Genomic DNA, 16413 nt, shown 5'->3' with positions numbered 1-16413 from the left:
GGCTCTGGAGGAAAGATGAGGCGGAGGACAGAGGGCTCTGGAGGAAAGAGGAGGAGGAGGACAGAGGGGTCCGGAGGAAAGATGAGGAGAATGTCAGAGGGGTCTGGAGGGAGGAAGAGGAGGAGAGAGGGGCCTGGAGGAAGGAGGAGAAGGACAGAGGGGCCTGGCACGAGGAGGACAGACGCATTTGGAGGAAGGAGGAGGATAGAGGCCTGTGGAGGGATAGGACACAGAGGTCTCAGAAATGCTGTACAATGTCCTTCATGTTGCAGCATCTATTAAATGCTTTATCTCATACCAGAGCTGGAATTACAGCTACAAAGTTCAGTATTGCTGTGTCATTTCCTCAGTGCTGCTTTTGAGGGTTCGCTGCAAGGTAGTCAGGATAATTTGATAATTTTGGCTAAAATTGAGTAGTGATCAGGGTTTTGTCGGGGGCAGACTGAAGACTTCAGTGGTAGAGGGTCTTTTATGTATCCACACAGCCCTCAACCCCACCGCCAGCTCCACTTACCAGCCCCGTGCTGGTCACGCTGTCCTCCATAGCTACCAACCAAGGCTTACCTTTATAGTCTGACTTACCATGGATGGAGATCACTGCCTCCAGAATGACTCCATAATGGCTAACATGAGGTAGTCAAGGACAAGTCCCGTCTTTACCAGGATAGAGAACCGTGTAGCATCTATACACACAATGGAAGCAGCACTAACCTGCTGCTCCGCTCAGCCAAATCATAACGAGAATCCAAATAGAACTGCAGAACACAGTGGGTTAACTATAGACTTGCGCTGAATCAAAGCGCGCACAGTGCAAGCTGAATATGTAGGAAAGCCGTCATTAATCTTACGTGTAGAAATAGCATTCTGCCTGGGACAGTGGACATGGTGGGCGGTGATGGTGAAAACCACATGGTGAATATCAGGAGGATTATAAAAAAAATCCACCATGACACTGGACAGCTTTGCACCCCTGCCCCCCAGCTCACCACCATGACCCAGAACAGCTTGCCTTCCTCCAGCTCACCACCATGACCCAGGACAGTAGTGCTCGCCTATACCCATCCCACCATCAAGACCTAGAATAGCAGTGCTTGCCTGATCCCAGCTCAGCACCATGCTCAACTGATCACAACGCTCCAGGACGACTCAGGACAGCTGTGTTTGCCTGCCCTCAGTTCTCACCCATGACCAAGGACAGCTTTGCTCTCCTTTTCCCAGCTCACTACCATGACTCAGGACAGTTGTACTCGCCTGCCTCCAGCTCACCACCATGACCCAGGTCAGCTGTGTTTGCCTGCCCCAGATCACCACCATGACCCAGGACATATGTACTCGCTTGCCATCAGCTCACCACCATGATCCATGACAGCTGTGATCACCTTCCCCCAGCTTAGAACCATGACCCAGGTCGGCTGTGCTCGCCTGCACCAGTTCACCACCATGACCTACAATAACAGTGCTTGCCTGATCCCAGCTGACCACCCAAATCCAGGACAGCTGTGCTTGACTACACCCAGCTCACCACCATGACCTAGAATAGCAGTGCTTGCCTGCCTCCAGCTCACCACTATGACCCAGGACAGCTTTAGCCATCATGCCTCAGGGCAGCTGTGCTTACCTACCTTCAGCTCACCACTATGACCCAGGAAGGCTGAGTTCACCTGCCCCCAGCTCACCACTATGACCCAGGAAGGCTGAGTTCACCTGCTCTCAGCTCACCACCATGACCCAGGACAGCTGTCATTGCCTGCCTCCAGCTCAACATAATGACACAGGACAAGTCTGTTCGCCTGTCCCCATCTCACCACCATGACACAGGACAGCTGTGCTCTCCTTCCTCCAGCTCACCACCATGACACAGGACAGCTGTGCTCGCCTGCCCCCAGCTCACCACTATGACCCAGGACAGCTGTGCTCGCCTGCCCCCAGCTCACCACTATGACCCAGGACAGCTGTGCTCGCCTGCCCCCAGCTCACCACTATGACCCAGGACAGCTGTGCTCGCCTGCCCCCAGCTCACCACTATGACCCAGGACAGCTGTGCTCGCCTGCCCCCAGCTCACCACTATGACCCAGGACAGCTGTGCTCGCCTGCCCCCAGCTCACCACTATGACCCAGGACAGCTGTGCTCTCCTTCAAGCAGCTCACCACTATGACCCAGGACAGCTGTGCTCGCCTGCCCCCAGCTCACCACTATGACCCAGGACAGCTGTGCTCTCCTTCAAGCAGCTCACCACTATGACCCAGGACAGCTGTGCTCGCCTGCCCCCAGCTCACCACTATCACCCAGGACAGCTGTGCTCTCCTTCAAGCAGCTCACCACTATGACCCAGGACAGCTGTGCTCGCCTACCTCCAGTTCACTACCTTGGACAGACATGACCACTCCCTCAGCTTACCACTATTACCATGCAGAGTTGTGTTCAACTGCTCCCGACTCATCACCATGACCCAGCACAGCGGAGTCCACCAGTCAACCCATAGCTCACCACAATGGCTCAGATAAAAACACTAGGGAGAAAGTAGTGAAAATAGGGACACTACTCAGTCATGTGTTGATTTGCCGCCTTAATTCAAAATTGAAGCCTTTAAAAGCAGTCCTGTAAGATATTGTTTGTATGTGGTTGGTTACTGAGGAAGAAATGCTTGTCACTTCAAAACACGTTGAATAAAACCGAAAGTTAATAAAACCATTTGAATTGACATCTTCAATAAACTAGCAGTGCGGGAGGTATCCACAATGGCTCAGGACAGCTGCGCTCGCCTTTTCCAATCTCACTACAGTGGCTCAGGACAGCTGCACTCACCTTTCCCCAGCTCACCACAATGGCTCAGGATAGCTGCGCTCACCTTTCCCCAGCTCACCACAATGGCTCAGGACAGCTGCGCTCGCCTTTCCCCAGCTCACCACAATGGCTGCACTCACCTTTCTCCAGCTCACCACAATGGCTCAGGACAGCTGCACTCACCTTTCTCCAGCTCACCACAATGGCTCAGGACAGCTGCACTCACCTTTCCCCAGCTCACCACAATGGCTCAGGACAGCTGCGCTCGCCTTTCCCCAGCTCACCACAATGACTGCACTCACCTTTCTCCAGCTCACCACAATGGCTCAGGACAGCTGCGCTCGCCTTTCCCCAGCTCACCACAATGACTCAGGACAGCTGCGCTCGCCTTTCCCCAGCTCACCACAATGACTCAGGACAGCTGCGCTCGCCTTTCCCCAGCTCACCACAATGACTCAGGACAGCTGCGCTCGCCTTTCCCCAGCTCACCACAATGACTCAGGATAGCTGCGCTCGCCTTTCCCCAGCTCACCACAATGACTCAGGACAGCTGCGCTCGCCTTTCTCCAGCTCACCACAATGGCTGCACTCACCTTTCTCCAGCTCACCACAATGGCTCAGGACAGCTGCGCTCACCTTTCTCCAGCTCACCACAATGGCTGCACTCACCTTTCTCCAGCTCACCACAATGGCTGCGCTCACCTTTCTCCAGCTCACCACAATGGCTCAGGACAGCTGCACTCACCTTTCTCCAGCTCACCCCAATGGCTGCGCTCACCTTTCTCCAGCTTACCACAATGACTCAGGATAGCTACACTCACCTTTCCCCAGCTCACCACAATGACTCAGGATAGCTGCGCTCACCTTTCCCCAGCTCACCACAATGACTCAGGATAGCTGCACTCACCTTTCCCCAGCTCACCACAATGGCTCAGGACAGCTGCGCTCGCCTTTCCCCAGCTCACCACAATGACTCAGGATAGCTGCGCTCACCTTTCCCCAGCTCACCACAATGACTCAGGATAGCTGCACTCACCTTTCTCCAGCTCACCACAATGGCTGCGCTCACCTTTCTCCAGCTCACCACAATGACTCAGGATAGCTGCACTCACCTTTCCCCAGCTCACCACAATGACTCAGGATAGCTGCGCTCACCTTTCTCCAGCTCACCACAATGACTCAGGGTGACTGCACTCGCCTTTCCCCAGCTCACCACAATGACTCAGGGTGGCTGCACTCACCTTTCCCCAGCTCACCGCATTAATTCAGGATAGCTGCACTCACCTTTCTCCAGCTCACCACAATGACTCAGGACAGCTGCACTCACCTTTCCCCAGTTCACCACAATGACTCAGGGTGACTGCACTCACCTTTCCCCAGCTCACCACAATGACTCAGGGTGGCTGCACTCACCTTTCCCCAGCTCACCGCATTGACTCAGGACAGCTGCACTCACCTTTCCCCAGCTCACCACAATGACTCAGGGTGGCTGCACTCACCTTTCCCCAGCTCACCGCATTGACTCAGGATAGTTGCACTCACCTTTCTCCAGCTCACCACAATGGCTCAGGATAGCTGCGCTCACCTTTCCCCAGCTCACCACAATGACTCAGGGTGGCTGCGCTCGCCTTTCCCCAGCTCACCACAATGACTCAGGATAGCTGCACTCACCTTTCTCCAGCTCACCACAATGGCTGCGCTCACCTTTCTCCAGCTCACCACAATGACTCAGGATAGCTGCACTCACCTTTCCCCAGCTCACCACAATGACTCAGGATAGCTGCACTCACCTTTCCCCAGCTCACCACAATGACTCAGGATAGCTGCGCTCACCTTTCTCCAGCTCACCACAATGACTCAGGGTGACTGCACTCGCCTTTCCCCAGCTCACCACAATGACTCAGGGTGGCTGCACTCACCTTTCCCCAGCTCACCGCATTAATTCAGGATAGCTGCACTCACCTTTCTCCAGCTCACCACAATGACTCAGGACATGTGCACTCACCTTTCCCCAGTTCACCACAATGACTCAGGGTGACTGCACTCACCTTTCCCCAGCTCACCACAATGACTCAGGGTGGCTGCACTCACCTTTCCCCAGCTCACCGCATTGACTCAGGACAGCTGCACTCACCTTTCCCCAGCTCACCACAATGACTCAGGGTGGCTGCACTCACCTTTCCCCAGCTCACCGCATTGACTCAGGATAGTTGCACTCACCTTTCTCCAGCTCACCACAATGGCTCAGGATAGCTGCGCTCACCTTTCTCCAGCTCACCACAATGACTCAGGGTGACTGCACTCGCCTTTCCCCAGCTCACCACAATGACTCAGGGTGGCTGCACTCACCTTTCCCCAGCTCACCGCATTAATTCAGGATAGCTGCACTCACCTTTCTCCAGCTCACCACAATGACTCAGGACAGCTGCACTCACCTTTCCCCAGCTCACCACAATGACTCAGGATAGCTGCGCTCACCTTTCTCCAGCTCACCACAATGACTCAGGATAGCTGCGCTCACCTTTCTCCAGCTCACCACAATGACTCAGGATAGCTGCGCTCACCTTTCTCCAGCTCACCACAATGACTCAGGATGGCTGCGCTCACCTTTCCCCAGCTCACCACAATGGCTCAGGGTGGCTGCGCTCGCCTTTCCCCAGCTCACCACAATGACTCAGGATAGCTGCGCTCACCTTTCCCCAGCTCACCACAATGGCTCAGGGTGGCTGCTCTCGCCTCTCTCCAGCTCACCACAATGGCTCAGGGTGGCTGCTCTTGCCTCTCTCCAGCTCACCACAATGGCTCAGGGTGGCTGCGTTCGCCTTTCCCCAGCTAACCACAATGGAGCAGGATGGCTGCGCTCTCCTTTCCCCAGCTCACCACAATGACTCAGGACAGCTGCACTCACCTTTTCCCAGCTCACCACAATGACTCAGGATAGCTGCACTCACCTTTTCCCAGCTCACCACAATGGCTCAGGGTGGCTGTGCTCAAATTTCCCCAGCTCACCACAATGACTCAGGGTGGCTGCGCTCGCCTTTCCCCAGCTCACCACAATGACTCAGGATAGCTGCACTCACCTTTCTCCAGCTCACCGCAATGACTCAGGATAGCTGCGCTCACCTTTCTCCAGCTCACCACAATGACTCAGGATAGCTGCCCTCACCTTTCCCCAGCTCACCACAATGACTCAGGATAGCTGCCCTCACCTTTCCCCAGCTCACCACAATGACTCAGGGTGGCTGCGCTCGCCTTTCCCCAGCTCACCACAATGACTCAGGATAGCTGCACTCACCTTTCTCCAGCTCACCACAATGACTCAGGATAGCTGCGCTCACCTTTCTCCAGCTCACCACAATGACTCAGGATAGCTGCACTCACCTTTCTCCAGCTCACCACAATGACTCAGGATAGCTGCGCTCACCTTTCCCCAGCTCACCACAATGACTCAGGATAGCTGCGCTCGCCTTTCCCCAGCTCACCACAATGACTCAGGATAGCTGCGCTCACCTTTCTCCAGCTCACCACAATGACTCAGGATAGCTGCGCTCACCTTTCCCCAGCTCACCACAATGGCTCAGGGTGGCTGCTCTCGCCTCTCTCCAGCTCACCACAATGGCTCAGGGTGGCTGTGCTCAAATTTCCCCAGCTCACCACAATGACTCAGGATAGCTGCGCTCGCCTTTCCCCAGCTCACCACAATGACTCAGGATAGCTGCGCTCACCTTTCTCCAGCTCACCACAATGACTCAGGATAGCTGCGCTCACCTTTCTCCAGCTCACCGCAATCACTCAGGACAGCTGCACTCACTCGCTCCTGATCATCACAGAAAACCAGGACAACCATGACCATCTGCCCCAACCTCCCCATCCCCCTGCCTAACCACTATGATCCAGTAGAGCTGTGCCAGGCTGCCCAAAGTTCCTCACTATAACCTGGGACAGGCAAACCTGTGTTTTGGGCTGGGAATCCACATTCTGCTTATGCCCACCCTCTGCTGTCATATAATTGCTGACCTTCTCTTTCTTCCTTCAGGTAACTGCTCTGGACTCTGCTTTCATCCGGAAAGATCCCTTTGGTGTTGTTCTTGTCATCGCTCCATGGAACTACCCCATAAATCTGTCTCTCATTCCTCTTGTTGGGGCAATTGCAGCAGGTGAGTCCTCATGTGTGATGTAGAGCGTTGTCATCTCCATGGCTTCTCGGTATAGAGACGGGCCGGAGCCGTATGCGTCAATAACTGGTGCAGACTATATACAAACAAAATGATAAATGGACCAAGGATATGGTTACAGAGTGATGGTGGCAGCGGTGTCAGCAGTGAGAAATGATCCGGGGCTGGATCAGTGAGGAAATTCTGGTGGAAGCAGTGAGGCATCAAGGTCAGTGTTTGGTGTCGGATGGTAGAGTCTGCGCGGACATATGGCGGTCATATTATTACAGCATGAAGTTAGAATGTCCGTCAGGGATCAGCCGGGAGATCCCGCAGATATCTCCTGCCATTGCCAGAACCAGCTCTCTGCCGCCTGCGATCGTCAAGACAATGACGCAATTAGCTGATGATTGATTGACGAGACCACGGCTGCTTTCACTACTAGGCCGGATGTTAGGGAGCTCACAGTGACTTATAGGATACAGACATCTGATTCCAATGCATGGAAATATATATATATATATATACACACAAACATACAGACACACAGTGGGGAAAAGAAGTATAATAACCTATGTTACAATTACAGAAGTCAGACGTTTCCTGTAGTTATTATTATTATTATTATTATTATTTCTATAGCGCCATTGATTCCATGGCGCTGTACATGAGAAGGGGTTACATACAAAATACAGATATCACTTACAGTAAAGAACTAACAATGATAGACGGGTACAGAGGGAGGAGGACCCTGCCCCTGGGGGCTTACATTCTACAGATACATTGTATATTATTATTATTTATATAGCTCCATTGATTCCATGGTGCTGTACATAAGGAGAGGTTACATACCAGATACAGTTATCACTTACAGTAAAGAACTAACAATGATAAACAGGTACAGAGGGAGGAGGACCCTGCTCCTGGGGGCTTACATTCTACAGATACATTGTGTATTATTATTATTTATATAGCGCCATTGATTCCATGGTGCTGTACATGAGAAGGGGTTACATACCAGATACAGATATCACTTACAGTAAAGAACTAACAATGATAAACAGGTACAGAGGGAGGAGGACCCTGCCCCTGCGGGCTTACATTCTACAGATACATTGTATATTATTATTTTTTATATAGCTCCATTGATTCCATGGTGCTGTACATAAGGAGAGGTTACATACCAGATACAGATATCACTTACAGTAAAGAACTAACAATGATAGACGGGTACAGAAGGAGGAGGACCCTGCCCCTGCGGGCTTACATTCTACAGATACATTGTATATTATTATTATTTATATAGCTCCATTGATTCCATGGTGCTGTACATGAGAAGGGGTTACATACCAGATACAGATATCACTTACAGTAAAGAACTAACAATGATAAACAGGTACAGAGGGAGGAGGACCCTGCCCCTGCGGGCTTACATTCTACAGATACATTGTATATTATTATTTTTTATATAGCGCCATTGATTCCATGGCGCTGTACATGAGAAGAGGTTACATACCAGATACAGTTATCACTTACAGTAAAGAACTAACAATGATAGACGGGTACAGAGGGAGGAGGACACTGCCCCTGCGGGCTTACATTCTACAGATACATTGTATATTATTATTATTTATATAGCTCCATTGATTCCATGGTGCTGTACATGAGAAGGGGTTACATACAAGATACAGATATCACTTACAGTAAAGAACTAACAATGATAGACGGGTACAGAGGGAGGAGGACCCTGCCCCTCCGGGCTTACATTCTACAGATACATTGTATATTGTTATTATTTATATAGCTCCATTGATTCCATGGTGCTGTACATGAGAAGGGGTTACATACCAGATACAGATATCACTTACAGTAAAGAACTAACAATGATAGACGGGTACAGAGGGAGGAGGACCCTGCCCCTGCGGGCTTACATTCTACAGATACATTGTATATTATTATTTTTTATATAGCTCCATTGATTCCATGGTGCTGTACATAAGGAGAGGTTACATACCAGATACAGATATCACTTACAGTAAAGAACTAACAATGATAGACGGGTACAGAAGGAGGAGGACACTGCCCCTGCGGGCTTACATTCTACAGATACATTGTATATTATTATTATTTATATAGCGCCATTGATGCCATGGCGCTGTACATAAGAAGGGGTTACATACCAGATACAGATATCACTTACAGTAAAGAACTAACAATGATAGACGGGTACAGAGGGAGGAGGACCCTGCCCCTGCAGCCTTACATTCTACTGATACATTGTATATTATTATTATTTATATATCGCCATTGATTCCATGGTGCTGTACATGAGAAGGGGTTACATTACAGATATCACTTACAGTAAAGAACTAACAATGATAGACGGGTACAGAAGGAGGAGGACCCTGCCCCTGCGGGCTTCCATTCTACAGATACATTGTATATTATTATTATTTATATATCGCCATTGATGCCATGGCGCTGTACATAACAAGGGGTTACATACCAGATACAGATATCACTTACAGTAACTAACAATGATAGACAGGTACAGAGGGAGGAGGACCCTGCCCCTGGGGGCTTACATTCTACAGATACATTGTATATTATTATTATTTATATAGTGCCATTGACTCCATGGTGCTGTACATGAGAAGGGGTTACATACCAGATACAGATATCGCTTACAGTAAAGAACTAACAATGATAGACGGGTACAGAGGGAGGAGGACCCTGCCCCTGCGGGCTTACATTCTACAGATACATTGTATATTATTATTATTTATATAGCTCCATTGATTCCATGGCGCTGTACATGAGAAGAGGTTACATACCAGATACAGATATCACTTACAGTAACTAACAATGATAGACAGGTACAGAGGGAGGAGGACCCTGCCCCTGGGGGCTTACATTCTACAGATACATTGTATATTATTATTATTTATATAGTGCCATTGATTCCATGGTGCTGTACATGAGAAGGGGTTTCATACCAGATACAGATATCACTTACAGTAAAGAACTAACAATGATAGACAGGTACAGAGGGAGGAGGACCCTGCCCCTACGGGCTTACATTCTACAGATACATTGTATATTATTATTATTTATATAGCTCCATTGATTCCATGGCGCTGTACATGAGAAGGGGTTACATACCAGATACAGATATCACTTACAGTAAAGAACTAACAATGATAGACGGGTACAGAGGGAGGAAGACCCTGCCCCTGCGGGCTTACATTCTACAGATACATTGTATATTATTATTATTGATATAGCTCCATTGATTCCATGGTGCTGTACATGAGAAGGGATTACATACCAGATACAGATATCACTTACAGTAAAGAACTAACAATGATAGACGGGTACAGAGGGAGGAGGACCCTGCCCCTGGGGGCTTACATTCTACAGATACATTGTATATTATTATTATTTATATAGCGCCATTGATTCCATGGCGCTGTACATGAGAAGGGGTTACTTACCAGATACAGATATCACTTACAGTACAGAACTAACAATGATAAACGGGTACAGAGGGAGGAGGACCCTGCTCCTGGGGGCTTACATTCTACAGATACATTGTATATTATTATTATTTATATAGCGCCATAGATTCCATGGCGCTGTACATGAGAAGGGGTTACATACCAGATACAGATATCACTTACAGTACAGAACTAACAATGATAGACGGGTACAGAGGGAGGAGGACCCTGCCCCTGGGGGGCTTACATTCTACAGATACATTGTATATTATTATTATTTATATAGCGCCATTGATTCCATGGCGCTGTACATGAGAAGGGGTTACATACCAGATACAGATATCACTTACAGTACAGAACTAACAATGATAGACGGGTACAGAGGGAGGAGGACCCTGTCCCTGCGGGCTTACATTCTACAGATACATTGTATATTATTATTATTTATATAGCTCCATTGATTCCATGGCGCTGTACATGAGAAGAGGTTACATACCAGATACAGATATCACTTACAGTAAAGAACTAACAATGATAAACGGGTACAGAGGGAGGAGGACTCTGCCCCTGGGGTCTTACATTCTACAGATACATTGTATATTATTATTATTTATATAGCACCATTGATTCCATGGCGCTGTACATGAGAAGGGGTTACATACCAGATACAGATATCACTTACAGTAAAGAACTAACAATGATAGACGGGTACAGAGGGAGGAGGACCCTGCCCCTGCGGGCTTACATTCTACAGATACATTGTATATTATTATTATTTATATAGCTCCATTGATGCCATGGTGCTGTACATGAGAAGGGGTTACATACCAGATGCAGATATCACTTACAGTAAAGAACTAACAATGATAGACTGGTACAGATGGAGGAGGACCCTGCCCCTGCGGGCTTACATTCTACAGATACATTGTATATTATTATTATTTATATAGCGCCATTGATTCCATGGCGCTGTACATGAGAAGGGGTTACATACCAGATACAGATATCACTTACAGTAACTAACAATGATAGACGGGTACAGAGGGAGGAGGATCCTGCCCCTGGGGGCTTACATTCTACAGATACATTGTATATTATTATTATTTATATAGCGCCATTGATTCCATGGTGCTGTACATGAGAAGGGATTACATACCAGATACAGATATCACTTACAGTACAGAACTAACAATGATAGACGGGTACAGAGGGAGGAGGACCCTACCCCTGGGGGCTTACATTCTACAGATACATTGTATATTATTATTATTTATATAGCGCCATTGATTCCATGACGCTGTAAATGAGAAGGGGTTACATACCAGATACAGATATCACTTACAGTACAGAACTAACAATGATAGACGGGTACAGAGGGAGGAGGACCCTGCCCCTGGGGGCTTACATTCTACAGATACATTGTATATTATTATTATTTATATAGCGCCATTGATTCCATGGCGCTGTACATGAGAAGGGGTTACATACCAGATACAGATATCACTTACAGTACAGAACTAACAATGATAGACGGGTACAGAGGGAGGAGGACCCTGCCCCTGCGGGCTTACATTCTACAGATACATTGTATATTATTATTATTTATATAGCTCCATTGATTCCATGGCGCTGTACATGAGAAGAGGTTACATACCAGATACAGATATCACTTACAGTAAAGAACTAACAATTATAGACGGGTACAGAGGGAGGAGGACTCTGCCCCTGGGGGCTTACATTCTACAGATACATTGTATATTATTATTATTTATATAGCACGATTGATTCCATGGCGCTGTACATGAGAAGGGGTTACATACCAGATACAGATATCACTTACAGTAAAGAACTAACAATGATAGACTGGTACAGATGGAGGAGGACCCTGCTCCTGCGGGCTTACATTCTACAGATACATTGTATATTATTATTATTTATATAGCGCCATTGATTCCATGGCGCTGTACATGAGAAGGGGTTACATTCCAGATACAGATATCACTTACAGTAAAGAACTAACAATGATAGTCGGGTACAGAGGGAGGAGGACCCTGCCCCTGCGGGCTTACATTCTACAGATACATTGTATATTATTATTATTTATATATCGCCATTGATGCCATGGCGCTGTACATGAGAAGGGGTTACATACCAGATACAGATATCACTTACAATAAAGAACTAACAATGATAGACGGGTACAGAGGGAGGAGGACCCTGCCCCTGCGGGCTTACATTCTACAGATACATTGTATATTATTATTATTTATATAGCGCCATTGATTCCATGGCGCTGTACATGAGAAGAGGTTACATACCAGATACAGATATCACTTACAATAAAGAACTAACAATGATAGACGGGTACAGAGGGAGGAGGACCCTGCCCCTGCGGGCTTACATTCTACAGATACATTGTATATTATTATTATTTATATAGCTCCATTGATTCCATGGCGCTGTACATGAGAAGGGCTTACATACCAGATACAGATATCACTTACAGTAAAGAACTAACAATGATAAACAGGTACAGAGGGAGGAGGACCCTGCTCCTGGGGGCTTACATTCTACAGATACATTGTGTATTATTATTATTTATATAGCGCCATTGATTCCATGGTGCTGTACATGAGAAGGGGTTACATACCAGATACAGATATCACTTACAGTAAAGAACTAACAATGATAAACAGGTACAGAGGGAGGAGGACCCTGCCCCTGCGGGCTTACATTCTACAGATACATTGTATATTATTATTTTTTATATAGCTCCATTGATTCCATGGTGCTGTACATAAGGAGAGGTTACATACCAGATACAGATATCACTTACAGTAAAGAACTAACAATGATAGACGGGTACAGAAGGAGGAGGACCCTGCCCCTGCGGGCTTACATTCTACAGATACATTGTATATTATTATTATTTATATAGCTCCATTGATTCCATGGTGCTGTACATGAGAAGGGGTTACATACCAGATACAGATATCACTTACAGTAAAGAACTAACAATGATAAACAGGTACAGAGGGAGGAGGACCCTGCCCCTGCGGGCTTACATTCTACAGATACATTGTATATTATTATTTTTTATATAGCTCCATTGATTCCATGGTGCTGTACATAAGGAGAGGTTACATACCAGATACAGATATCACTTACAGTAAAGAACTAACAATGATAGACGGGTACAGAAGGAGGAGGACCCTGCCCCTGCGGGCTTACATTCTACAGATACATTGTTTATTATTATTATTTATATATCGCCATTGATTCCATGGTGCTGTACATAAGGAGAGGTTACATACCAGATACAGTTATCACTTACAGTAAAGAACTAACAATGATAGACGGGTACAGAGGGAGGAGGACCCTGCCCCTGCGGGCTTACATTCTACAGATACATTGTATATTATTATTATTTATATAGCTCCATTGATTCCATGGTGCTGTACATGAGAAGGGGTTACATACAAGATACAGATATCACTTACAGTAAAGAACTAACAATGATAGACGGGTACAGAGGGAGGAGGACCCTGCCCCTCCGGGCTTACATTCTACAGATACATTGTATATTGTTATTATTTATATAGCTCCATTGATTCCATGGTGCTGTACATGAGAAGGGGTTACATACCAGATACAGATATCACTTACAGTAAAGAACTAACAATGATAAACAGGTACAGAGGGAGGAGGACCCTGCCCCTGCGGGCTTACATTCTACAGATACATTGTATATTATTATTTTTTATATAGCTCCATTGATTCCATGGTGCTGTACATAAGGAGAGGTTACATACCAGATACAGATATCACTTACAGTAAAGAACTAACAATGATAGACGGGTACAGAAGGAGGAGGACACTGCCCCTGCGGGCTTACATTCTACAGATACATTGTATATTATTATTATTTATATAGCGCCATTGATGCCATGGCGCTGTACATAAGAAGGGGTTACATACCAGATACAGATATCACTTACAGTAAAAAACTAACAATGATAGACGGGTACAGAGGGAGGAGGACCCTGCCCCTGCAGCCTTACATTCTACAGATACATTGTATATTATTATTATTTATATATCGCCATTGATTCCATGGTGCTGTACATGAGAAGGGGTTACATTACAGATATCACTTACAGTAAAGAACTAACAATGATAGACGGGTACAGAAGGAGGAGGACCCTGCCCCTGCGGGCTTCCATTCTACAGATACATTGTATATTATTATTATTTATATATCGCCATTGATGCCATGGCGCTGTACATAACAAGGGGTTACATACCAGATACAGATATCACTTACAGTAACTAACAATGATAGACAGGTACAGAGGGAGGAGGACCCTGCCCCTGGGGGCTTACATTCTACAGATACATTGTATATTATTATTATTTATATAGTGCCATTGACTCCATGGTGCTGTACATGAGAAGGGGTTACATACCAGATACAGATATCACTTACAGTAAAGAACTAACAATGATAGACGGGTACAGAGGGAGGAAGACCCTGCCCCTGCGGGCTTACATTCTACAGATACATTGTATATTATTATTATTGATATAGCTCCATTGATTCCATGGCGCTGTACATGAGAAGAGGTTACATACCAGATACAGATATCACTTACAGTAAAGAACTAACAATGATAGACGGGTACAGAAGGAGGAGGACCCTGCCCCTGCGGGCTTCCATTCTACAGATACATTGTATATTATTATTATTTATATATCGCCATTGATGCCATGGCGCTGTACATAACAAGGGGTTACATACCAGATACAGATATCACTTACAGTAACTAACAATGATAGACAGGTACAGAGGGAGGAGGACCCTGCCCCTGGGGGCTTACATTCTACAGATACATTGTATATTATTATTATTTATATAGTGCCATTGACTCCATGGTGCTGTACATGAGAAGGGGTTACATACCAGATACAGATATCACTTACAGTAAAGAACTAACAATGATAGACGGGTACAGAGGGAGGAGGACCCTGCCCCTGGGGGCTTACATTCTACAGATACATTGTATATTATTATTATTTATATAGCGCCATTGATTCCATGGCACTGTACATGAGAAGGGGTTACTTACCAGATACAGATATCACTTACAGTACAGAACTAACAATGATAAACGGGTACAGAGGGAGGAGGACCCTGCTCCTGGGGGCTTACATTCTACAGATACATTGTATATTATTATTATTTATATAGCGCCATAGATTCCATGGCGCTGTACATGAGAAGGGGTTACATACCAGATACAGATATCACTTACAGTACAGAACTAACAATGATAGACGGGTACAGAGGGAGGAGGACCCTGCCCCTGGGGGGCTTACATTCTACAGATACATTGTATATTATTATTATTTATATAGCGCCATTGATTCCATGGCGCTGTACATGAGAAGGGGTTACATACCAGATACAGATATCACTTACAGTACAGAACTAACAATGATAGACGGGTACAGAGGGAGGAGGACCCTGTCCCTGCGGGCTTACATTCTACAGATACATTGTATATTATTATTATTTATATAGCTCCATTGATTCCATGGCGCTGTACATGAGAAGAGGTTACATACCAGATACAGATATCACTTACAGTAAAGAACTAACAATGATAAACGGGTACAGAGGGAGGAGGACTCTGCCCCTGGGGTCTTACATTCTACAGATACATTGTATATTATTATTATTTATATAGCACCATTGATTCCATGGCGCTGTACATGAGAAGGGGTTACATACCAGATACAGATATCACTTACAGTAAAGAACTAACAATGATAGACGGGTACAGAGGGAGGAGGACCCTGCCCCTGCGGGCTTACATTCTACAGATACATTGTATATTATTATTATTTATATAGCTCCATTGATGCCATGGTGCTGTACATGAGAAGGGGTTACATACCAGATGCAGATATCACTTA

The 16413-nt window shown here is 46.6% G+C and overlaps 1 protein-coding gene across 3 annotated transcripts in view; it reads left to right on the top strand.

The window, feature by feature from the left end:
• Positions 1-16413, top strand: part of LOC141190376 (aldehyde dehydrogenase family 3 member B1-like) — a 320040-nt gene that overhangs the window by 71034 nt on the left and 232593 nt on the right. For all 3 annotated transcript variants that reach the window (XM_073661221.1, XM_073661219.1, XM_073661220.1), the window contains one exon: positions 6823-6943. In XM_073661221.1, coding sequence (XP_073517322.1) covers positions 6823-6943 — 121 coding nt within the window. The remainder of the gene's footprint in view (positions 1-6822; positions 6944-16413) is intronic.

The sequence above is a fragment of the Phyllobates terribilis genome, unplaced genomic scaffold (genome assembly GCF_046119375.1).
Source record: "Phyllobates terribilis strain yellow unplaced genomic scaffold, ASM4611937v1 Scaffold_2__4_contigs__length_985480577, whole genome shotgun sequence".
In the NCBI taxonomy this organism is placed as follows: domain Eukaryota; kingdom Metazoa; phylum Chordata; class Amphibia; order Anura; family Dendrobatidae; genus Phyllobates; species Phyllobates terribilis.
This window is presented reverse-complemented; position numbering and strand designations above follow the sequence as displayed.